The sequence below is a fragment of the Stegodyphus dumicola genome, chromosome 2 (assembly GCF_044657685.1).
Source record: "Stegodyphus dumicola isolate Sdum_Otavi_A_Nest chromosome 2, ASM4465768v1".
Taxonomy (NCBI): domain Eukaryota; kingdom Metazoa; phylum Arthropoda; class Arachnida; order Araneae; family Eresidae; genus Stegodyphus; species Stegodyphus dumicola.
In genome coordinates, this window is record NC_140769.1 from 6,330,538 (window position 1) to 6,357,498 (window position 26,961).

General features: G+C 34.0%; 2 protein-coding genes across 3 annotated transcripts in view; one reads left to right on the forward strand and one right to left on the reverse strand.

Moving 5' to 3' along the window:
• Positions 1–9,601, reverse strand: part of LOC118200152 (uncharacterized) — a 36,232-nt gene extending 26,631 nt beyond the window's left edge. Inside the window, exons 1-2 of one of the 2 annotated variants that reach the window (XM_085810411.1) lie at positions 9,454–9,601; positions 9,229–9,365 (exon numbers count right to left, since the gene is read on the reverse strand). In XM_085810411.1, the coding sequence (XP_085666537.1) occupies positions 9,229–9,277 (49 nt within the window). In that variant the 5' untranslated portion in view covers positions 9,278–9,365; positions 9,454–9,601. Of the gene's footprint in view, positions 1–9,228 lie in introns of both variants that reach the window. The other variant, XM_085810410.1, reaches the window with a different exon arrangement.
• Positions 9,602–10,197: 596 nt separating this feature from the next.
• LOC118200150 (WD repeat-containing protein 70) lies at positions 10,198–12,380 on the forward strand. Its single transcript, XM_035372076.2, has one exon. The coding sequence runs from the start codon at positions 10,203–10,205 to the stop codon at positions 12,174–12,176; it is 1,974 nt and encodes a 657-aa protein (XP_035227967.2). The 5' UTR covers positions 10,198–10,202; the 3' UTR covers positions 12,177–12,380.
• Positions 12,381–26,961: the final 14,581 nt, after the last annotated feature.

Consider the following 26,961-nt stretch of genomic DNA (forward strand, 5'->3'; position numbering starts at 1 on the left):
TTATAAATGCTTATATATTGTCTTATGCTTAATATATTCTTTTCTGTGCTAACTTGAATTTAATTCAAATTTATTTTCGTATATCACGTTTAACCAGTTAGTTTGTAAGGATCTTAAGTTTTACTAACGTTTATTTTATTTTAAATCTTTACTATCACTTCTTATTTTCTACTTCCGGCCAGAATTATAAGCGTTAAAGTATTTATGCAAAGTTTGTCTGGCGAACGCCAAGTATTTAAGTTGTGGCTTTTTGCCAAGCGAGAGAGAGGAAGCAGTGAGTCGAAGCAGGCCGCTTACCTTAGAAGTTTTACGCAGTTGCTGGTTGCCTTCCAGGCTAGAGGTTTTAATCCTCTTGATAAATTTTAAACGTATTGTAGTGTTCACAGTTATCTGTACTACATACGGCTTCCTGTTAATATAAGGCCAATCTTCCACGTTTATTATTTTAAAGTTAAATTAGAGTTTAGTTCTATTTTTATATTTTTACATTAGACCCCAAGTAGCGGGTCTGTGTATTCCGAAGTACGGAAGTTATTGTAAATAGAGAAAAATAAAGGGTTTTGTATACCCTTCTTGTGTATCCTGTTTACTTCCCACAGTTTTGAACATAGCTTTGGTAAGCTCTCTGTTCCGAGTCAGGTCCTTGCATGTTCCCGAAGAAGGTTAGAAGGAACATTGACCCTGATAGTGGCGCCCAACGAAGAAGAATAACCATGGCCGAGTTTCAAGAAGAACCTGTGCTGCCTGCAGAAACGGATCAGAATCCAGAAATACCAGCTGCCGCCCTGGAAGGATTTGGTTACATCGTCCAGACCATGCGCGCTTCGATGAAACCAGAAGCAACATTTAATGCAAATTCACCGGTGACCAGTTTTTTGGAAAAATTGGATGACCACTTCATGCTCTACCCCGTGGACGAATTTCAAAAAGTTACCTTAGCTACCAGCGCTTTGAGGGGTCAAGCGCTTAACTGGTTCAAATGTATAGGCAGAAGTCTCTTGGGTCAAGCAGGAAGTCCCACCTATACTTACGAGAATTTCAAGACTGCCCTAGTAAAAGCCTTCCCTGTCGTAAGGGATCGTGCGAAATTAGAAACGGAACTTTTTAGTATATATCAACAAAGAATCGAAAACCTCTCAAGCTTTATTTTAAGAAAAATTCACGTCTTCAAACTCTTGTATGGAAACCGTCCGGATCCTGAGATAATTCAAGTGATTTTGCCGAGGTTACTGCCCCAAGTGCAAGACTTTATTGAATTAAGAAATCCGACTACACTGGAAAAGTTATTTGAGCTAGCAATCCAGTTTGAAAATAGAAGAACGGCGGACGTCGAAAGAAGACGCCAATATCAACAGCGAAACTAATTTGGTGCGCCAAGACTACAGCAAACTCAAGCACACGGCTACGGAAGCAAAGCGAATCAGTGGGCAAGGAAACCCGAGCATTCAAAAACAGCCGGCGAACGTCGACAGTTCAATAGCAATCCAGAAAAAAAGTCTCAAGGCCAGGGGAAAAAGAAGGAAAGCACGGAAATGAAAAATAAGTTAAACTAAAACGGATTTCTGCTGACGAGAGGGTGCGGAAATCCGAAGGCCAAGAAAACCCCTCTTCCTTCAAGTTAAATACAGTAATGGTGAAAAATTTGACTCTTCCGAAGATTAAAGTGTTGGTGAATAATATCCCAGCCACCGCACTCCTGGATACAGGCGTGCAGTGTTCCTGTGTGGCAGAAGAGTTTTTTAGGAAGTATTTTCGGAAATACCGCATATATAATTCGGATAATACGACAGTGTTAGCGGCGCAAGGAGAACTATATAAGTGTATAGGTAAAGTACCGCTATATGTCCGTATCAAGGACGAACAAGTAAAGGTGATGTTTTTTATAGTAAAGAATCTGCAAGCACATATAATTTTAGGAATACATTTTCTTTCAGACGCACACGCAATGCTGGATTTTAATGAAGCGTCCCTTAAGCTGACAATAAAACCAGTTCGTGCAGAAAAGGCTGAACCGCGGATGTTAAATCTTGACCACCTGCCTAATGACGAGCAAGGAAGAATCCGACAAGTGGTAAGTGAATTTGCTTCGTTATTTAGTGATATTCCAGGATTTACTCAGGTTACTAACCATAGTATCGACACCGGAGATTCACTGCCAGTTCGCCACAAACCATACCGGTATGATAAGAATAAGGAAAAAATTATAGAATTGCATATCACTGATATGCTACGTAAAAAGATCATAACGCCCATCTCAAGTAGTTATGCTAGCCCGGTGGTTTTATGTAAGAAAAATAATGATTATCCTTTGACGCATCCAAAAAGGTGGAGATTCGCAATCGATTACTGTAAATTAAACTCCATAACTAAATATCCGGTATATCCGTTACCTATAATTGAAGAAATTCTAAGGAACATAACATCCACCAAATATATGACGACTTTAGACTTAACGACTGGTTATTTTCAAATAGGGATTAGGCCTGAGGACGTGCCTAAGACTGCTTTTACAACCAAGTCTGGCACTTATGCATTTTTGCGTATGCCGTTCGGCCTTTCAGGGGCCCCGGCAACATTTCAGTGATGTATGGACATTGTGTTAAGACCTGTTCTTGGAAAGTCCACATTTATCTATTTAGACGATATCATTATTACTAGTGATAATCTCGACCAACATGTACAGGATTTAAGACAGGTGTTTTCTTTATTAAATGAGGCCGGTCTAAAAGTTAATGTCGAAAAGTGCAAATTTGCAGCCCCTGAATTAAAATATTTAGGTTACAAAATATCTCAGGAATAGAGACAGACGAATCAAAAATAATTGCTGTACAAAAGTATCCGACTCCAAACACGGCGAAGAAGCTCTCTTCTTTTCTAGGACTTTGTTCATACGAGGGCCATCCAGGAAGTAGATTACGTTTCCGTCTGTGTCCGCTAGGGGCGGGGCTAGCGCGGCCATCTTGGGGTCAGAGCGTTGCGCAGCTCAGTCTGCATCTAGCCGTGCTAGTGAGAGGTTCGTGCTGTGCTCCGTTCAGATACTGTGACGGTTTGAAATGTCTGCGTTAATTGAAAATCCCGCGAGGTGCGCTCAGTAATAAGGTTTCTGACTGCAAAAAACTGTAAACCGATAGAAATCTATCGGCAGCTTCGTGAAGTGTATGGGGACAACATTATCACTGAAGGTGGAGTGCGTCAGTGGGTCATAAGATTTCAAAATGGCCGAACCAATGTTCACGACGAAGATCGAAGTGGGAGACCCAGCATAGTGACCGCCGAACTTCTCGAAAAAGTCGATGCTAAAGTCCGTGAAAATCGAAATTTCACAATAACGGAACTTTCTTTGAGTTTTCCACAAATTTCGCGAAGTTTATTGCACGTAATCATCAGCGAAAAGCTTGGTTACCACAAGTTTTGTGCAAGATGGATTCCAAAAATCTTGACAGAGGACCACAAAAATCAGCGAATGGCTGCAGCGTTGAACTTTTTGGACGCTTACCATAAGGATGGTGACTCTTTACTCGATCGCATCGTTACTGGTGACGAAACATGGGTGAAACATGTGAACTGTAAAACGAAATTGCAATCAATGCAGTGGGGGCACACAAGTTCTCCCCAAAAACCCAAGAAATGCATGCAAACAATGTCGGCAAGGAAGATGATGGCAACTGTTTTTTGGGACAGAAAAGGTGTAATTTTGGTGGACTTCCTGGAAAGAGGCACTACAATAAACTCTCAAAGGTATTGCCAAACTCTCCAAAAACTCAGAAGAGCAATTCAAAACAAGCGCAGAGGAATGTTGAGCTCTAAGATCTTGTTGATTCACGACAACGCCCGGCCCCACACGGCAAATGTCACTCGTAAAGTTCTTGAATCTTTTAAGTGGGAGTTGTTTCCTCATCCGCCGTACAGTCCCGACCTGGCACCGAGCGACTTCCACCTATTCCCAGCAATGAAGAAGTGGCTGGCTATGCAGCGTTTTGATGACGACGCACAGCTGCAAGAAGAGGTAATGAAGTGGTTGAAGGCGCAGGCGGCCGAATTTTTCGACAAAGGAATTTCCAAGCTCGTACATCGCTACGATAAATGCCTTAATTTGTATGGTGACTATGTAGAAAAGTAGTATTTGAGTGTGGCTTTCATCTGTATATAATAAAATTTGTTTCCTATACTTTGTTTATTTTTTTATTCCAAAACGTAATCTACTTTCTGGATAGCCCTCGTATTATAGGTCCTTTATAAAAGATTTTGCAGCTATCGCTGAGCCATTGTTAAAATTAAAAAGGAAAAAGGCAAGATTGTCGTGGACGGCCGAAGCCAATAGTGCTTTCGAAAAATTAAAACAAGCATTAACGCAAGCCCCTGTGTTGAAATTTCCTGAAAAGGATGAGAATTTAGAAATTTCAGCGGATGCTTCGGATTATGCGGTAGGAGCGGTACTTTCGCAAAATCAGCAGCCCGTGGCATTTTTTAGCCGAACTTTAAATCAAACACAAAGAAACTATTCCGCGACCGAGAGAGAGGCACTTGCAGTTCTGTTAGCAGTGCAAAAGTTCCGAGTCTATTTTGGAAAGGCGCCAATAACAGTGTACTCTGATCATGCGGCGGTAACTAGATTGTACTCAGGGAAAAACTTATCCCCAAGGTTAATAAGATGGGCACTCAAGCTACAAGAATATAATCTGGTAATCAAGCATACCCCCGGAAAGGAAAATATCGTAGCAGATGCCCTATCAAGAATTAAAATAGATGAACAAGGTAATACGGTAAAGGTGGCAATGCTCACAGCACGTACAATAAATTCCCGAGAAACTGTAATAACCGAACTGGGGAAAGATCCTGAGTTTGGAAGCATTTATGAGTATTTAAAGGATCCTGAAAATTTTAGCCACCAAGATATTGTGGCGATAAGAAATATGGCGGCCCATTACGAACTAATAGATGGTCTATTATTTTATACAAAAACTACGAATTCCAACAACGAATTTCGACCTGTTATCCCAGCTAGTCTTAGATTAAATATCCTGCAGGAGCTCCATGACAGCCCTTTAGCTTCTCATGCTAGTATTCGAAAAACCATCCAACGCGTACGCGAGGCAGTCTATTTTCCTGAACTGCAAAAGTTAACAAGGGCGTATGTCCAGTCCTGCCCAACATGTCAAGCAGTTAATTACATCAATTTCCGCCCGGCCGGGTTTCTAAATAGTATTAAATCCGAATTTCCAAATGAAATAATTGGCATCGATTTATTGGGCCCTTTCCCAAAAAGTCAATTAAATAAAAGTCGCTATCTTCTTGTTATGGTTGATCATTTTAGTAAATGGACCGAAATTGTTCCCTTAAAACGAGCCTCCGCGAAATTAGTTACTGATTCTATTTTAAATAAATATATTTTAAAATACGGGGCGCCCCTAAAAGTTATATCGGATAATGGTCCTCAATTTGTAAGTAATATATTTGAAGACATGTGCCAAAAACTGGGCATACGTCATTTAAAAATGGTCCCGTATTGGCCGCAATCAAATATAGCGGAACGGATCAATAGAAATATAGTGAAAATTATCCGTAGTTATGTTAAAAATTTTCATAAAAGCTCGGATAACTATGTCAATGAATTTGCTTTCGCCCTTAGGACCGCAAAACATGATACAACGGGCAAAACTCCTGCTGAGTTATTTTTAGGCAGAAAGATTATAACGCCGTTAGATAAATTATTTTATGTGCAACAAAGAGCCCCAGAATTTAAAATGGGTGATATAGAAAAACTAATTAAGGAAGCAAAGAAAAATACTGAAGTAGCACAGAGAAAACAGAAACTCTATTATGACTTGAAACGACGGGGAGTAACTTATAAAGTAGGGAATGAAGTTTTAAAAATTAAGCATTCACTTTCTTCAGCACCAGAAGATAAAACTGCCAAATTTTTTCCACGATTTGAAGGACCATATGTTATAGAGAAAATAACTCACGCTGTAGTAGTGTTAAAAGCTAGAAATGGTGAAACCTGCTCCGCAAACGTTGATCAAATCAAACCCTACTATGATCGTAATGAAATGAAAATTTTTAAAGATCTTTTGCAGGATCCGGCACGGCAGACACCGCAGGCACAAGCTCCAGAGGTGGAAAAAAGACAAGAACAAGGGCAAGCCATTAAGAGGCAGGAGCAAGTGAAAAGAAAGTTTCCCCGCGGAAAAATTGAAGGTAGCAAGAAAAAGAAGCCGTTCCACCGTCCAGAAAAGAGAGTTCACGAACACCCCCAGAATGAAGAAGGGAGAAGGACGACGTATGCAAAGAGAACCAGGAGAACTGACGGCAACTATAACCCGGCTCTAAAACGGAAGATCTACTCATCCGACAGGACTCTCCGCAGCAAATGTCGCCGAACTGCGGAAGGGCCACCAGCGACGGAGGAAAAGTTACAAGGAAAATTTGAACGGCCAGCAACGAGGTCCAAGCAGGAACACGAAAGAAGTTTCCCGGTTCCGCCAAGACCAGCTGCCATCAAACGACCAAGACCACAGGCAGAAGCGAAAAAGAAGGTATTCAAGGGTGACAGAACTGGAGAAAAAAGAAAGCATCTAGAGGAAGGAACTGAAGGGTGAGCCCGTACAAGAAGGAGGATAAATCAAACAACTATCTGCACTACCTTTAAGGACTGGGCCCAGAAAAGAATGGCCGAATATCACAAAGATAAGTAAAATTTTATGTTACTTTGCAAACTTAAGTTAATCTTTCATTCTTACTGCAAGTGGCAGATTTCAAGAAGTTTTACCTCATGCGAGGTCTACCTTTATCGCCAAAAGGGCGAGAAATGAGTTGTTACCGATTTTGGTATTATGTTTTTTCAATTACTCGCACGTAAAACTAAAGTTGATGTATAATAGCATTGTGTAAAGACTTAAATATTGTAAAAAGTTATTGTATAAATATTATTTAAAACATTCTGGCAAGAAAGAAGTTTTAGTCTGAAAGACTTTTTGAAATGTATTATTTCAATGTAGAAAGAATTGGCACTTGCTTTGAAAAGAATAGAAGTTAACAATGTACTACTAATGTATGTTTTCAAATGTATAAAATTAACGGCATGTTAATATGTTCTTATATACAATGTGAACTGTTATTTTAAATGTTAAGAAATACCGTGATATGGTAAAAGTGAAAGTAATGTTAAAATTTTTTTTTATTCGTGTGACTGTAAAAAGACTAAATCGTGGTGAATATGTGTTAAAGGTTGAATAATGTAGTTAGGCTCTCTGGCGCTACACTTCAGAGTTAGCCACTTTCAGAATAGTACCTCAGGGTCTAGAGTTGAAATTAGGGTGTGTTACGAGGTCTTGGTATGTTGAATTTTAACACGTTAGTGTTTTGATTGTAGGAGGAAGTGTTGAACACATAGACATAAACACATTCGTGTCTGGTGTTCTTTTACAACACATGTCAGAGAGCACGGGGAGAGATAATTAAAATAGTCATGAATGAAATAAGAATGTTAAGAGAAATATAATTATACATGTTACTTGCCATTTCATTGTGTAACATTTCATTAAACTAGTTTTCCTTCCAGATCTCTGGAAGGAACCAGATTTGAATAAAAGCTCCTGTTTAGATGCAGTACAGATGAAAAAATTGTGTCCTGGGAGCTGCTATTGTAAAAACAAATTTCTTTCTTTTAAATTTCTAGTTTCTAGCAAAAAATGTTTGTAAAAGATTGGCCTCACGTTAGATTCTAGAGCTAAAAGTTTTCAACCAGGTCGTTTTAGACCTCAGTTTCAAACTAATTAACTCTGGTGGGAAGTATGTAAGGATCTTAAGTTTTACTAACGTTTATTTTATTTTAAATCTTTACTATCACTTCTTATTTTCTACTTCCGGCCAGAATTATAAGCTTTAAAGTATTTATGCAAAGTTTGTCTGGCGAACGCCAAGTTGTGGCTTTTTGCCAAGCGAGAGAGAGGAAGCAGTGAGTCGAAGCAGGCCGCTTACCTTAGAAGTTTTACGCAGTTGCTGGTTGCCTTCCAGGCTAGAGGTTTTAATCCTCTTGATAAATTTTAAACGTATTGTAGTGTTCACAGTTATCTGTACTACATACGGCTTCCTGTTAATATAAGGCCAATCTTCCACGTTTATTATTTTAAAGTTAAATTAGAGTTTAGTTCTATTTTTATATTTTTACATTAGACCCCAAGTAGCCGGTCTGTGTATTCCGAAGTACGGAAGTTATTGTAAATAGAGAAAAATAAAGGGTTTTGTATACCCTTCTTGTGTATCCTGTTTACCTCCCACACTTTTGAACATAGCTTTAGTAAGCTCTCTGTTCCGAGTCAGGTCCTTGCATGTTCCCGAAGAAGGTTAGACGGAACATTGAACCTGATAAGTTTTACATCTACATGCTTATTATCTGTGAATTTTTACTACCATATGCTTGTTTTGTCTGCTAACTTGAATTTACATGCACTAAAAATCACGTTTAAAAAATATCACATTTACAGCTCGGCTCATCGTCGATGAACCGCGAGCTTGGCGAGTAAAAATGCAACGGCGACAACGGATTCTTTCCCGAAGTGCCAACGGGTTCTCTGCGGATGAAAACCCCAGAAATTCTAAAGATATGTTCATTTTAAAATTACTTGGTAAAATCCTAGTATACGGTGCAGCCTTGGCGCGATTTTAAAAATTATCACCAACACCAAAAATTACCAAAAGAACGTCTATTTATATATTGTGATAGTATACTATACACTATATATTATATATTATCACTATATACATAATATATACTATGTATAACTATATATATTCTTTGAATACCCGTTTACTACTTATCGTATATGTCCCGTTTTTATTGCTCATCATAAAAGTAGCCAAATCCTGCGTGCACCGGATACTAGGATTAAACCACTTAATTTGTGATATTTCTGTTGAATTTAATTTTATGGTGTAAGTGCAAAGAACATGATATTTAATAAATAAAGGTAACACATAAAACGTTAAAAAAACGCCCCTGTGGGCACAATGTAAAATCTGAAATCTTTCAGATTTTAAAAGTTTTGATTGTATTTTATTCTTTTTTTAATTCTCCATTTCAAGCGGCTTTCCGTCAAACTACTGTACTTTAGAAAATCAAATTTTTAGTTGAACGTATGGTAATTTTCGATGGGTTAATTTTATACACACATAATACAGTGCCTCCAACTGAAAGTTTGGTCAAATTATAATTTAAGTTCTACTTACAAGGTAAAACGTAATCCGTTTTCTGAAAATGTTTAGAACAAACGCACATTCTTTTGGTAATTTCTCTTCCAATCCGTAAAGCACAAATCCACTTCAACCTTCGCCAACGAGCAACATCATCATTACTTTTTGTTAATCTAGGAAATTTATGAAAACTTAATTCAGGATTCGTAGAGCCTTTAGATTTACACTGAGGAACGCAGCAGTAAGTATTGTCTTTCTTACCTTTGTAAATTTTTTTACTGTTATATATAATTTTAATCATATCGGACAACACACATAAACTAAGAACTATAGCCCGCGTTCATTCGCAAAATGACTAACACATGCACTAGATCAAAATGTAAACAATATACCGCTGAACAACACGTTGCCAGTTTTATATAAGAAGTAAATTCTACGGTGTAAATTTGGAAGCAACTTTGCGTTGTTTGCTTGCATTATTATGAATTGAGATTTTTTTTTATTATTATTTGTGGAATTGTAAACTGTAATACTTGATTCAAACTGGAATACTTGATAAATTCCTTTTCAAATTTCATTTTGCTTAACTTATAAGCGCTGTTTCAAGGAGAAATCGCGTATACACCTGGCTACCTTGGCCGAAGGCCCTACCCCTATCGAACAAAATCTTAAAAAATTACTAATTATGTCAGCATTAACACAAAGAGAATTTCTAAATAATAAAAAAATGATCTATATGAAGAGATTTAAGTAGAAAGTTACATAATAAATTTGGTCACAAGTAACTTTAAGGTACGTCGTTATATTATAATAAAAAGGTAATAAAGTTAAGCAAAATATTAACATTAACTTATTAATAACAAGTTAATATAAGATCAGAATTTAAAATGTGTAAACTTATAAATGTTCTCTAAACAATCATTAGTATTTTTTTTTTTTTTTTTTTTTTTTGAAGAGCAAACTCGATGTATAACAGTGAGCCTACAACTCAACACAGGTAAGTTAATTTTATGTTGTCAAACATGGAGGACGACGCTGAGGAAATGTGTGAACTTCGTAATATGAAAAACAGACAGTATCGTCATGCACGTGAATGTGAAGAAGATTCTGATTCAGAAAAAGGGAATGAACATTTTTCCGTTGATAAACAGGACTCAGACATGGCGTCTGTCATGGGATTCGCGAGTTTTGGAAAGAAAGCTCGAACATTTGACTTTGAAGCACTATTTGAACAAACTAGAAGAGCTGCAAAAGAAAAATTTGAGAAGAAACATTTAACGGATGAAGGAAAATCTATTAATGCGCATTGTGGTAAATCGTTTTCAGATGAAAGTACTGCAAAAACTAGTACTAATATCTCATCTTCATCTGATGACGATTCTTCTGAATCCGATAGTGAATTAATTGGACCCCCGGTACCAAAGAGTTTAGAGGAAGATTCGGCGAAGAGTAGAATATCCGCAGCCGAAGTTGACCAAGATTTTGAAAATGACGAAGAATCTTTGGTGATGTTGAATGAGAGATATAAAACTATTCCTGCTAGCCATGAAGTACATTTGGAGCATGGTGATAAAACTGTTTCTGCACTAAGCTTAGATCCCAATGGAGCTCGTTTAGTTACTGGTGGTTATGATTTTGATGTTAAATTTTGGGATTTTGCTGGAATGGATGTATCTTTGCAGTCATTTAGGAGTTTGAGACCTTGCGAATGTCATCAAATTAAAAATCTTGAATATAGTGTTACGGGGGATGCTATACTAGTGATTGCTGGAAATTCACAAGCAAAAATACTTGACAGAGATGGATTTGAACTTATGGAATGCCCTAAAGGTGATCAGTATATTTCTGATATGGCCAAAACAAAAGGACATTGTGCTATGTTAAATGACGGTTGTTGGCATCCACGTACCAAAGAAGAATTTCTCACTTGTTCAAATGATGGAAGCGTACGGATTTGGTTGATGGATGAGAAAGCACAACAACAGAATGTGATAAAGCCAAGACAGCAAGGTGGTTTGCGTGCCTTACCTATATCTTGTCGATACAGTCGAGATGGACTTCTTGTAGCAGCTGCTTGTCAAGATGGCTCTATTCAAATGTGGGACCACAGAAAGCATTTTGTAAATACTTGTCTTTTGGTTCGAAATGCTCACGACAGGGGTACCGACACATCATCTTTGGCATTTTCGTATGATAACCATTATCTTGCTTCGAGAGGTTGTGATGATACGTTAAAATTGTGGGATTTGAGAAATTTCAAACAGCCTATAAATGTGGCTGGAAATCTGTTTAATAGATATCCAATGACTGATTGCAATTTTAGTCCTGACGACAGTTATGTTTTTACAGGTGTATCCTTAGAAAAGCATGAAAAGGTTGGAAAATTAGTATTTTTTCATAAAAATACTTTCCAAATTGCATATGAGCTAGATGTAGGGGATTCAGATGTAGTAAGAAGCTTGTGGCATCCAAAATTGAACCAAATTCTTGCAAGCACAAAAAAGGGTATTGTGAAAGTATACTATAATCCAGAACTCAGTGAACGTGGTGCTAAATTGTGTGTTGTAAAAAGCAAGAGAAAAGTCAAAAATGCTGAAATGATATGTGAACAGCAAATCATAACTCCTCACGCTCTACCCATGTTCAGAGTTGATAAGCCAAGGAGTACTAAAAAACAAATGGAAAAAGACAGGAAAGATCCTGTTAAATCTCAAAGACCAGATCTTCCAGTTACGGGCCCGGGCCAAGGTGGCCGTATAGCTTCAGCTGGTAATACATTATCTTCTTTCATCGTACGAAATTTGGGGCTAAAGAAGAAGGTGGATGATACGTTAGATCCTCGAGAGGCTATTTTAAAATATGCTAAAGAAGCAGAAGAGAATCCATATTGGGTGACACCAGCATATTCTAAGACTCAACCAAAACCTATTTTTGTTACAGATGAAAAAAGTGATGAACCACCGAGCAAACAAATGAAAATGTAAACTTAAAATGAGCCGAAATATTCCGTTTGCTGAAAAATACATACAAGCATAGTTGACATATTCTAAGAATTAAGCTAAAACTTTAGAAGAGAAATAAAAATTGATAAATGTTAGCAAAAGAAAAACTGAAGATATTTTTGTTAGTTTTTATAAATAATAATTGATTCTGCTTACAATAAAAATGTTATTTTATGAAAAAGAGAAGCACCAATATTTTAAAATAGCTTAATTCTGGATATATGATTTCATAACCCATTTCTAATCATCGATATTGTTGCGTGAGTACGGGTTCGTTATGAAATGAATGCACTGTACTTTTCCATTTTGCCGCCGCAAGCGATAAAGTCGCCAATAATGGTACAACCAATGCCAAATGGAATATTCTCGCTGGTAACCTTTTACGCCTCATTTTTAAAATAAGTTGCAGCTTATTCTTATCAGATTGATTGTTTCTTTCAATACTGGCATATAATTACATAGAATTTTTATCATAGTTCAGTTTTATGTCTAAGGCCATTTTCGGTAATTAAGTCAATTAGGATGCAATCACAGCTCTTACCAAAGCCAAAAATATAGAAAAGGAAAGTCAAGGGTTAAATTCATCAATTCTAATGAGAATGCATTAGTGAAGTAAAGCACTGCAGTTTTACATAATTTCTAAGTAAGCTATTCGTACACATTGAAATATTTCCTGCATTTAAACTTGTGTTCCAAATTAAGATTTAACTTGAAATGAATGTAGATAATTACTGAGAGCATTAGATTTTTGTAGAGTAGTTTATGTGAGATGAGATCGCTTGGGGTCACGTGATATGAACCGCCGAATTAGGATGTTGAACCATGAAAGCATAGCAAATTCCTAAATTAATGTCTTTTATTGGCTTTTTATAAAGTTTTAAGCGATATTAAAATGTTTATGCCGTAAAAAAAGAATTCTTAGAACTAAAATTTTTTAAATATTTTTTATGTGTATACTGTATGTTGTCACCAATAAAGTCTGCTTGGTGAGATTTGCGCCGGCGAAACGGAAAAGTACCGAATGCACAAGTGAAAAAATGAACAAAATTTATTATTATCACAACAAAAATGCTTGAATTTTTTCAGATATTCATGCAGTATTACAATAACTCACAGTAGTTATCTTTTAACTACTCAAACGTTCAATAGAACTTAATTCAAAACAGCTAAAGAAAGCTAATCCGCGAATTCGCTACAGTCAACAAGAGCAGTTTTCTAAACAAACTTGAAACAACTAACTAAAATACAACGAATTGAGAGGTTTTCCTCCTTTTATAAGATTTTAAATCGCGCGAGAGAATTTTCTGGAACTTTCTCGAAATCAAAAAGAGATATTTATTTGTTAAATGCACATGCTCTTGTATTTTTAATTTTCCGTCTTAGCTTTCCTTCAATATTCATCATGCGCTACACTGCACGGGAATAAAACAATTTAATTTATATTTCAACTAGCGTTACCTATTTAAATACCAAATCTGTAACAATATATTATGATGCATTATCATAGTTTCATCATATTATGACAGGAAAGGTAGACAAATTTATTATTTGTAGTAGTGTCTGTGGATAAGATGTTTACTAGTGCACTATCAGGTAACAAATAGCATTGAGCAGTTAATCTAAAGTATGTTAAATTTCCATTTTCATTATTGTTAATCAGCTTAATTTAGTTAGAGACTTCTTAAATAATAATATAACTTTTTTAATATGATAGACTAATATCTAAATATTAAAGATTAAGCTTTTGACATCTTTAACCTTCTCAGCATTATGAACGGATTTTGGTTGATCTTTACATTATGGTAACTTGGCGAAAATTTGGCGACCAACTCTCCTACAGCAACCCTCTATTTTTTTTTTCCCGCCGCCATTTTGTCTTCACGAAGTAAAGACATGTTTCTTTTCTTTTTATCTACTGAACACTTCTTCCAACAATCTACTAGCCGAATTACACTTATGCTAGAAATTTTATCTAAGAAAACTGCTTAATCATGACAAATATTCACTGCAAAATTGGGAAAAAGTGCACAATACCATACTCCTTACACGTTTTTCAAAATAACACATACACATAAACCATGTACACGCCGACTTATTTTTACTTAAAAAAACATCCCAGAATTGCACAAAAATGGCATTGCGCACACTCTTCACTATATCCATGTACACTGCTTTTTTCTCATAAATTAGAAAAATTTCACGAAAATACATGACAATTTTCTCAATCTTTAAACCCGGTAAAAAGAACATATATGAAATTACGTGATCGCGAAAAAGTATTTACCCTTTCCAAATATGAAAATTTCCACATATAAAATAAATAAAATATCCAAAAACTTTTACCTCTAAATCATCTATTACATTATATACGTCACCAACGAATTCATACCGCAACCATTACAAATACTTAGTGTCAGATATTTAAATTTTTTCCATGCACGTTTACTTCAACTAAAACGTATACCAAATTCCTACAAATATAAAATTCACAAAATAACTATCATTTAATTAAAATATAATTAAATTCAAAAACACTACTTAAAATATAAATGAGCACATACATTAAATTAATACATACATAAATACCCATTTCGAATTCACTTTAGTTACGGCCATGGGATCCAAAAATTCATGAACACTGTTTCACACAACACAGAATAAAGCCAAATACAAAATTTCCAGATTTTTTCCCTATTTCCCCCCTTTTCCGATTAAAGAACCGTAATTCATCCATTAATATCACATGACATATCCCATGATCTCTCATTTCTCTCACACAAAATAATGCGTAATCGGAACTGAGTACTGCTCACATTATTACCAAAGTCCCAGGTAGTAACCTTTATCACCTCCAAAATGTCGCCAAACTACCAGTTACCATATTGTAAAGATCAACCCGGATTTTTCCGTATTAAAAGATGGCTTTCCAAATCGTCAAGCACAGATTATTTTGCCAAATTTTGATGAATCCGAAAGCATTTCAAACGATTTTTTCTACCTTACTTTTTCCGCCTTGAAATCGTTGAGGACGGAATATTCTCTACTGTCGTTCTGTCCGACCTCCTGTTGCGCTTAATTGGTAGTGGGGAAACAGCAATCGTTAGAGAAAGATGTTACAATGGGAGGGTCATAAATAAAAACATCAAATCTACCCGTACCATCTGCCGACCTGAAGGCGATTTTCATGCCGAAACTGGAAAATACTGGAAAGCCTTCAACACAAACTTTTCTGTATGTGAAAAATTTGCGAAACAAATTTTCTTCTGCAAAAGTAAATGTAATTTGCACGGAACCCGTGAACAACTTTTAAAGAATTCAGCATCGGCTAATTTACAAATAATTTTTTTTAGCATGGTATAAATACTTAAACAGGTATCATACAATGACTGTAGAAACAGAGAAATTTAATATAATTTTTGTTTTAGCTGTGGGCATTGATTAAAAACACTGTATTTTTTAAAATTATTATAACTGTTCACAAAAAGAGTTACTTCAATCAAATCTTGTAATTCCATCTCAAACTGATGTGTCAATTATATGTTTGTATCTAAATTCATTTAGTTGTGTGAATGTGAAGTATGGACATTTTATTATTGCAGTATGAGAACAATGTGCGTTTCCTTAAAGAAAAATTCGTTTTACTCTTCTGATTTCTCGTCTAAAACGAACTACTGAGAAACTTCTTTGGCATGATATGAAAATCATTCGCAAATAATATCGTATTTGAATAAATCGTCTTTTGGCGTTGATAAAATAAAATACTGAAAGTACATGAAATCGCATGAAAATGTATTTTTACCCTAAACAAAATACTTCCGTTTTACTGAAAGTGTTATCGAATAAAAAGGTCCGAACAATATTTGATTATGAATATTTTACTGTTATGAAGATGTGTTTATTTCCAAATTTCAAAATGGTTGGGACATAAAATTCTCAGCAGGTAAGAGTAAATATTTATGAAAAATGGTTGTGAGAGGAAAAAATGTAAACTTTTTATAAAATCGTCACAAGCATTATGCAAAGGTGGAAAAAATATGATGGTGATCTGGGTGATGCAAAAAATTTCGAAAAAGGAAATAAGGAGTTCCGATTATTTGTCAATATCAAGATTTGAAATGACACAATTAGATGCTCAGATAAAAATAGACAACTCTAACTTTCACGGAGGACTTTGGATATGAAAACAATTTGCTATTTACGAGTATGGTTAATTAAAACAAAGGAGGGCTATCTCTGTATGGGAAGGAATGCCTTCTTCTAAGACTTTTTAAAGAAAACTGGCTCGTATTTACGATACAAGTGGGAAAACTCAATTCCAGATCAAACTACTAGTGTTCAGTAACGTTACTGCTCGACCGATAGTGGACATCATTTATGACTAAGGACTGATAAGCTATGTTAAATTAGGTACTGATTACCATTTATTTTTAAATTCATTAGTTAGTACTTATGCTTGGGGTTTTACTAAAAAGGCCAATATATGCAAGTATTTCTTGAAATCAGTTTTCACATTTTATTGACATTTTATGTGCAGTTTATATGGCATCCTTCCTTCACGTCCACTCGAATGATTTCACAGCCTAAGAACAAAATAGAACTATTTAAAATTAAATATCTATGCTTCGCTTGAAATATTTCTCTTTGGTTTGGTTTCCTTGAAAAAGCGCTTGAAGGCTATCTGAATAAGGAGGGATGCCTTCATGGAGAATTGTCTAAGAGAAAATGGTTTCTATACATGTTACACAATGGAAAAATCAAGAAAAAGGTCCATGCAGCCAGCCCGTTTGCTGGGATTCGAACCGAAATACCCGTGTTCAGCAATTTTACTGCTTGGCCGTTGGTGGGCGCATCACCTTTTGAGATAATTATCATAATATTATATGTTTTAATGGGCATCAATAACAATCAGTGCTTACTGTTGTGATTTACATTTCCAGTGATGTAGTAATTAATACTCTTGTGTATTTGACGGCTCTGTGCCTAAGAGCAGTAAAGCTTCAAACGAGGACTTCATAAGCAGAACTGGCTCATATCCACATTATACATGGAAAACCGCCGTAATTAATACAAATGTGGGATAATTTTTCTTGTAACTGTCAATGATACCAATCGTACGGTTTGATATTCACTTTCGGAGCAAAAATACATTGAGAACGAAATTAATTTGGGAAAGAATTGATGAAATAAGTATTATAAAAAAGCAAATTCCTTTTATATTTTGGGTCATTTATTACCATTTACTTTGTGTTTTAATATCTTTTCATATTTTATTTCAGTATTGCTTTATTAATTCTTAAATATTTTGCAAAATGCGAAAAATTTGTGAAATTCATAAACTCTTTCAATTCTAAATATAATTCTCTTTCCCAGTTCTAAAAATATATTCTGGATATTATAACAAAAAGATATAGTAGTCAATAAATTAATATGCAATTATTGTTAGTTAAAGTGCATTTTGGTAGTAGATTCATGATAGTTGTAATGTGCACGTGCTTCAAAAAGGTTGCGCGACTAAACAATTTTTTCACAATTCTGGGCAAAACCATTATTTTAATTTCAAATAAATAAATAAAAAAAAAAAAAATAGGCTTCCGCACAACGACAGTTCTTCACTCATTTTATTACAAATGTATGAAGCAAATTTCTTTTCATTCTCCAAAAGAAATAAATATGTCAATGAATAATATGTTTTTCAATGTGCTATTAGAATAAGAAATCCATACTCGTCTGAAGCAAATTAACTGATATATATTTTTAATCAAAATTTTGCAGGAGAGTATTCAAATATTACTTTCAAGCACTAACTACACAGAAGTTGCATTTTTAAGTTTTTAAACGCAGTATTCGATAGTTTCAGCATCTTTTATAAGTGTTACGAGCTGTCTTACTTCTCTAAATTTTCTTTAGCAAGGTAAGGAACAACGCATTCAATGGCACTTTTTTCGCACAATCGCTTTACAGACACTTAAATTTCGCATAGGTTTGTCATATATTCGTAGCCGAAATAGTCCATAACTGAAAAGTTTAACTTTATTCAATTAATTTCTTACATTAAAGTCATAGCCGCTTGCATACTTTTTAAGATTTTCCGGATAAATAGGTATTCTGCTTAAATAGAAATTGTAAAGTCATTTGAGATATATTTTTTCCTTCTTAAAACAAGATATTTAACGGTAACACAACAGTATAATATGTCATCATAATATCAGCTGAGAGTTGTAAAAGAGTAAACACGTTACATTCCTACTAAACGGTTTATATAACTCTCCTTTTATAAAAGCTCGAAAAACAGAATATAGTATACATTACTTGCATTTGGTGAATTAACGTATTAAAGGCATTGTTCTATATGATATAAATATTTGCTTGTTATTTTATGAAATAGAGTAGTTGGAGCCCATTCAAATATCCTGTAGAATTTTAACAAATTATTTTATAGGATACAAATATGCACATGCTTTTTATAAAATATGCAAATATAATTCTGTTTTATTAAAATTAAGGGTTATGAATTTTATTTTAATATAAATATATTACTCTACATAAAGAAATCTACAGCTATCTTTATTGCCCTTATTTTTCTATTATTATCATCGCAAAAAAATAATAGCATTTATCTTATAATAAGCTAATTAGATTAGTTTAAAAATACAATCTGAAAACTTTTTATCCTTCTTGCTTCAGTTTTTCTTATGACAGTTACACACTTTCTTTAACTTGATATAAGATCCATTTATTTTAAATACTTTTCTAAAACTTTCTTTTTAATTTTAAATACTTTCTATTTCTTTTTTAAATACTTTTTATTCTAAAGAAATAAGAAAATAATGCTAGCGCAAACCATTTGGTTGAAAAGTTATGTAAAACTGGGTTCAGTACCCAAAAAAAAAGTAAATTAGCTAAAAAGGGAAACGTCCAAATGAGCAATTTTTTAAATTTATAGTCACATACATGTTTCGAGAGCATTTGGGTTAACGCCACTTTGGGCTAAAAATATTTCAAAACAGCATAGCTTTAGAATTTTCGATACACAGGCTTGCACACTGGAGACAAAAATGTTTTATTCCTTACAGTATTGCCACTGCTCGCTTTGAAACTGTTGCATTTTTTAAATCAAAAATCCGTTAAAGTTTTACAGAATATGAAATAGACAATAAAGACAAGTACCATATACCAAATCCGGGCTTTTAAATGCCCTTGTTCGGGTGGAGGACTATGTGATCCAAAATTTGATGACTCTAGGTAACGTTTTCCCACAATGCGAAAAACATACATACGTTCATGTAGATTATCATTATTTAGGTTCTTTAAATAAATACAGGACGATAATATTCGGTGGCAATAGTTCGGAAAAATGATTCGATGTGAAATGGCGTTTCGAAACTAAAAGCCCTTTGTGCTAACTCTCATTTGGGCTTTGAAAAGGAATTATCAAATTAAACACATTGAAATAAAATCCGAAAGCTTTCAGATTTTATATACTTCCAAAGGGACATTTTTTGATGTTTTGTGTGTTATTTTTATTTATTAAATATCATGTTCTTCGCACTTAAATCGCATAAATTCCACAGCAATATCATAAAATATTTAAAAACAGTATATCTTTAGAATTTCCGTTATACAATCTCAGACGCTGCAGATAAAAATGTTTTATTCCTTACAGTGTTGCCACTCTCGCTTTGAAATTGTTGAATTTTCTAATCAAAAACTCCTTAAAGTTTTACAAAATATGAAAGAGATAATAAATTAAATTTGAAATTAAAAATTCGTTTCTCTAGGTTCGCATGCTCGGGTGGAGGATTACGATATTTAAAATTTGGTGGCTCTAGATACTGTCGTTTTTTCACAATGCAAGAAATATACATCTATTCATGCAGATTCTTCATTATTTAATTTCTTTAAATATAATACATGGCGATAATATTTGGTGGCAACAATTTCAAAGATGATTCACTGTTTATCGTGAAATTACCAATGCCCCATGGTACGTTCGAAATCACAGACTGCATACTGAACTGAAAATTGACCATATTAGGACCTTTTACTATCGCCTTGCTAAGAAATTCCGTGAAGACCTGGAGTCCATTAATTACCCTGCAATTAAAATTTATGATTATGACGTAAATGATTAATGTAACAACAAAAGGCCTATGGCCATTCTTAGTGACACTCTGGATTAAGGTGAATTGCTTCTTGGCTACCTTCTGTATGGCATGCTTTTGTATTGTATAGTATTGTGTATTACTGTTAGTTTTAAATTGTACTATTTAATTAGGTTATTCTATGATTGTAATCACATTTTCTGTTAATACTGTACACTGAGTCTTGCATTTACCAAATTTTTGCATGCTAATTATTATGTTATACTATTTTTGCTCCTATTGGCTCAAAGGGCTTCGCAGTGTTTCTGGGCGACATATTCATCATGAACCGTGTATGCCTTTGTCTGTTACTGATATTTATCCTAACTTCTCTTATTAAGCCCATAATTAATTAAAAAAATTATACATCTAAAAAATTTTTAAAAAATTTAAGATATTCTGGGCATATTTATATATTACTATTAGTTAAACTTTGCATTGTATACGAATTAGCATATTTTCGATTGGGGGTAGGGCCTATGACGCAGGCACCCCGGTGTTACACCATCACTCGTTGTGTACTTCTGTTTATAATGAAGCGATAAAAAATGCCGTTTTGAGACTAGCAGCCCTTTTGTTCTAGCGTCCCTTTGGGTTAAAAAAAAAACTACGATTTTGATAAACTGCTTTATATATACATGCATATATATATAAGTATAAGATCTGTTCTTAAATTTCGTATTATGCACATATTCATTGTAAAATTGAAGCATTTTGCAGATTTTCCTACAGAATTTTACTCACAGAAATGCATTCTTGAATTCTGCTGAATGTCTTTCTCCTACGATACTGAGAAATGTTTGGCCTCTATTTCTAAAAACAGATCAAGTATTTTCAAATAGGGTGCATGTTGTAAAGATGCGGTAAATGTAAAATGAATAGAAGAAAGAAACAGGATATTCTTCGAAAATTAGGGAAGGGACGATAAGAATGAAAGGCAATATGCATGGTCATTCCACGTATTATATATGGTACCTTTGATGTAAAAGACTTCTTTACTGCTGTCCACGAGTAAGGACCCCCTGGACATACATAACTGTTATCTGTTTCTGTTCATTTACTGGGCTAACTTTAGAACTTTGTGAAAGAAAATTGTAAACTTTAGAACAATGCGGAAGAAAATTCAAAAGTGCAATTTACATTAAAATTTTTCCAATATCGATATTACCTGCTAATTGCATTAAAATTAGCTAACGACAGAGTACAAGAAATATAGTAAGACTAGAATTCTCTTATTGCAGGTGTCAAGTTTACTACTGTATGCGAATAAAATTTTTGAATTGGTTTCGTCTAGTTGAACCTTGCTAATAGCCGAATAGTAAAATACTTGATGGATACTAATAGTTTCATTTAGGTTCGAACATAGGTGAATGGGCTGACTGCATCATTGGTGTTTAGTGCAAAGTCAGTTTCCCTTAGAAAACCTTTCATGATAGCAGCCCTCATATAATTGCAATAAATAGCTCTCTTATGCTCTGCAATATCCGAAAAGTCTAAACTATTTTTAGTTGAAAATGACTAAATTACGCGTTTTGTTTTGAATAAAAAAAGGGTATATGTTGAATTTTAGTTTCTTAGAGGTAAGAAGGAAAAAAAAAAAGATTATATATTTATTTTTAACTGAGCCAGCCAGTTATATGAACAAAATTTAATTTTGCTTCCTTTAGTTGAAAATATGTCATGCATTTTGGTGAATAAAAAGGGTTTTACACTTCAGTTTTGCTGTAGCCATCTGTTTTGTATTTTATTTTACGGAAATTAAAATCTTAAATATTTATTTTTGTTGCAAACCCTAGGTTGGGAAAACGTTCTTTATATTAAAAAAATAGCAGTCCCACATGTGGATAATAATAAATAAATATAAGCCTATAGGAAATAAACCTGTTGCCCAGATATTCTTGGATATTTAGGTAGATTGTGATCATATTATCCTGGGTATTCGTTGAAATTAGTTGAATTTCAATTGAAAAGCTTACTTCTTCTTCAATGCATGTTTGAATAATTTCTAATATCTGCATTTCTGAGCTTGTATATTAACACACAAATATTCTTGAGAAAACCTAACTGAAACAAGATGAATCTAATCATGATCAGTTTTACAGAATTTTATTTTAAAATTTGTTATGATTTGCATTTCTTGAGTGCAAAAATAATTTTTTTCGTTTCATGTTTCGAAACTTTCCCGATTATACCCTTTAAAAATAGCTGCATATTATTATACTGAATAATAAAATTTAAGAATGTAGTAAATTCTGGGAAATAATCTTAATTCAATGTATCGAAAACCAAATTATGAATATAAATATTAAAAAACTTATGTTTCTGTATTAGGTAGTTACCTTGAAAGTAATACTGATAGAAAATGTTTAGTAAAACCATGCATTACCTCTAACTATAATATTTTGAAAAAATATTTTCAATTTTCCGACTGCACATACAAAAACTTATGTTGCATAAAAGGCATCAAGAGCGTTGGCCCATCAGGCAAGCAATCATATATAATGGGTAAATTAAGTAATTAAAGTGAAGGTTACCACTAGAAACACAAAAATATTTTGATATTATGCCCGCATGCATATAGATTGCTCATAAAGAGTTAAATAAATAAATATATATATAAGCACGCACACATATACATATATACTGGTTTATGAACAAAAAAAAAAAAAAAATTAAACAATTATAACTATTTTCTTTAATGTCTTGATTTGCAGTTTTTCACAAAATTTAGATTTTGTAACATAAATTCCGACTTACTATTCCAAATCGAATCACAAACGCTAACATATACACCTTCTTGGAAACTACCAAAGGGCAAAGTTTTGACAGTGATTGATATTTTTACAGCCGACCTTATTAGAGTCGGCTGTAAAAATATCAATCACTGTCACTTGATGATTCTCCGCAGGTGTGGGGGGATAAAAAAAACTACTTAACGCTTTTCGTACATTCTGTGAAAGAAAGGTTCCGCGCTTTTCAAAAGTTTTTGTTGACAAAGCTGGTGACGCTTTGGAAAAGAATACCTTATCTTTCTCAGAACCTCCAGAGGGTTAAGTTTGTCAATCAAAATTTTATTTATGTACAGAAGGTGTCATGTAATGTGATCATGTTTGTCCACAACAATTTTGAACACATTAACAAACAATAATATTAAACTATGAGAAAAAATATCCTTTAAACAAGCAATGGAATTTAACTAATTTAATAGCATTAGAAATATCGATGAAAATTGCAAAAGTTTGTTTATGAACTATTCATAACACTTCTGGAAAGAAGATCGAATCGTGTCTAATTTTCCTCAAAACGGGTAAAGGTATTTCTATGAGAAATCTTTTCCCATAACTGCCCATCTTAAACTTTTTTCCGTAATGTTAAGAGGTTGACTTAAATTGAAAGCAAGCTCTTTGGCAACTAAATCCCTTACTTGGCAATATTTCTTTGTCACTTGGCAATTTTTATAATTTATTTTGACCATATTATATATACATGCACAAACTGTATTTTCTTCCTTAAAATCTCTCGCAAAAATGTTTTGCAGATTGTCTAAGTAAAAGGTTCAATCATAATCATATTTCTTAGTTTTTGAATGAAATTATAACTCCAGCCAAAGTTTAAGTAAGATGAAAACCAGTATTTTTATTTAACTATTTATCATAAATTTTTCAACTTTTATCATCTGGTTATTTTAAATATTTATTATTTTATTTTTCCTGATGGCTTGGCAGGTATAATTTTAGAAATTAAGCTCTGGTTATGCCTTTATTGCATGTCATTTTCTAGTCTTTCCCACCGTTAGAAACTGAACAGCCACAGCACTGTTTCCCCCCCCCCAACTATCATGCCTTTTTGCCGAGTTTTTCCCCTCAGCTCTTCTGTAATGGATTATTTGATATCACATTTTTACTGAATGCATCAGTTTAGCACACAAGAGTAGTTTTATTGGGTGTATCATTTTAGCAAATGCTAAAATTCAAATAGCTTTAGAAAAGAAGCAATTAACGAAAGGAGAAAATCATATAGGTAAATTTCATTCTTTAAAGTGAATTATTTTGAAATGGATCAACAAAATTTTAAAATGTCATAGATATCATTTGGCGGAAGAGGAGGGGGTTAACGAACTGTTGGGCAAAATGCAGTTTATTCCACTGCTTGATGATAAAATTTTTGGGAAAGGTAATAAGAGCATTTGAAGCTCTTTGAGACAGCAGATCACAGCAAGCAATGGGCTTACACCCATTTTCACAGACTTGTTTTTTGTGTTTTAAAATATTAATTACTTTTAGTATTCAAGAAAATTAAGTATAAAATAAGTCAGCATTTCTTTAAAGTTGCTGCTGTGCTGACAAAACTGCGAAACCAAAATCTCTAATGTGCTTAACTGTGCAAATTTCAAATATTACCAGAAGCTTGTGCAGTAACCAGCTTTGGCAAGGAAGAGCAATAAGCCATTTCCAAATTTCTTTTATTTTGCTTCCTCATTTTTTGCGATTTTCCTGATTTAACTTTCTAGTTTGTAATTTTATTAATATATATATATATATATATATATATATATACTGATTTGCATATAAATAAAACTGATTTATTTTATTAATAAACAAATATATGGGCCTTCAGTATTTTTCTTTAATAGGCTTTAACAGCAAATTAATCCATTTCGCAAATCATCGCTATATCCAAACGAGAGCTACTCTAAGAAAAAATATGAAAGTTATTTGTGGGTTATATTAAAGAAGATTCGATGTATTTTAGACTGGTATTTTTGGCTCTAGTGTAGAATTGGGTGCCCCTTCGATTAGCGACAATTTTTTGTAAAATTTTGGCTATGAAATCTCATTTCTGGTTACCATAATAGTTTAACTTTACTTTAGCGTCCTGATTTTTTTTTTTTTTTAATAAAAATAAATTGATGTGTACATGGTCAAATTTAAAGCAGTGCGCAATGCCTAGTTTGTGCAATTCTGGGATTTTTTTTAAGTGAAAACAGATCGATATGTACATGGACACAGAGTTTATCCAATTCTTTGACTTCTTATTTTGGTTTTGTGTTGCGACCATCTTGAAATTGTGTCTTCCTGGCGCCAAAAAACAAGGGGCACCCAATTGTAAACTTTTACCTTATTTTTTACCTTTTTCACACTTGAGTACCATTTTAACCCGCGGGAAAGCGCATGGGGTGTATCATACCCCACCCCTACATAAAAATAAAATATTCCTAACTTGTGAAACTGAAATTCTGTGCTGCATTCAGTAACTGAGTTTCTAGTTGTGGTTGACTTTCAGAACCGCTTTTTCTTTGCCTGTGTGTTTCAGAAAAAGATTTATCGGTATTTTGTTGAAACTGGGGTATGACACACCCCACGCGCCTGTCCGCGTAAGTGTTTTTCTGACCGAATATTTAGTTCAGAAATTTATTTCTAGAGTGTAAGAGTAAATATTTCTACTCGCAAGTGATTTTAAAGTACTTGACATTAAATTCTTGAAAATTTCCAACCGCATTATGCTATGGAAATTTCCGGTTATGTTTTTACCACCAATCCTCAAATTCCATATCACAGATTATGTTCTTACTGCATTAATATAAATATTAACAAGACATAGTGCACAATAAAAATTAAACTTTATTTAGGAACATCGCGCATACTCCCCGACAGCCTGCCTGTTTCGCTCTGCTCGCTACTCGTAAGAAACTTCTCCTCTAGGGTTGCCACACTTATCGGAGGGCGCAAGGCGCGCTCCTTATCGCCATCACCACAATGCTAAAAAGAATGACACCCTATGAATTGAGAGTGGAATTCATCTCTATGAATTGGAGATGCAACGGCTGTGAGATTTGTTAGAAACTGAAAGCGAGGAAGATTGCATTTTGGAAACTGAAGATGAAACTAGGAATATTTTCTACACTGTTTTGGTTTCGGAAAAGATAAAACATTAATTCCTAATGTTCCTAAAAAAAAAAACTGTTCTTATGCTTTCAACATTATATAACAATCATACTATAGATAATACTATTAGAGAAAATAAAACGTCAGGAATTATATGTTTTTATAGTGTGACTAAAAAAGCAGTGGATATGGGGGACGAAATGTCACCAATTATTCAATTGCCAGAATAACAAGGAGGTGACCAATGGTAATTTTCTTTCCTGCACTGAATGTTGCTGTAATAAATGCTTGAATTATATTACATTCAAGTGCTAATTCACCAACCAGAAACAGAAGTCCGTTTTTGAAGGACTTAGCATTACAATTAATGAAAAAAAAGTATTGAACAAAGATCAGAGATTAATACTTTGCCAAGAAACTGACGTACTGCATGCAAAACAAAAGCACAAGTTTCGACGAAGAATTAAAACGAATACATGAAATTCGAAATAGCTAAGTATGAAAGATGTGATAAATTGCCCTCGCACCAAGGACAGAAGAACGTGAATGCAATGTTTAAAATGTAAAAACATTCTGTGCCGAGAACACATGAATGTATTTCGTTCAAAGTGTAAAGAAATAAATTAAGCATTGTGTATTAGAGATGCAATAAAACTTAGAAGCATGCTGTTTATTTTTTTATTATTTTCATTTATCTTAATTTTAACTCTAAAATTATTTTGGAAATTAATTTTTTGAAAC

What these genes read in the sequence shown, in the direction of transcription:
- LOC118200150 (XM_035372076.2), top strand. Translation starts at nt 10,203, where the DNA reads ATGTTGTCAAACATGGAGGACGACGCTGAGGAAATGTGTGAACTTCGT.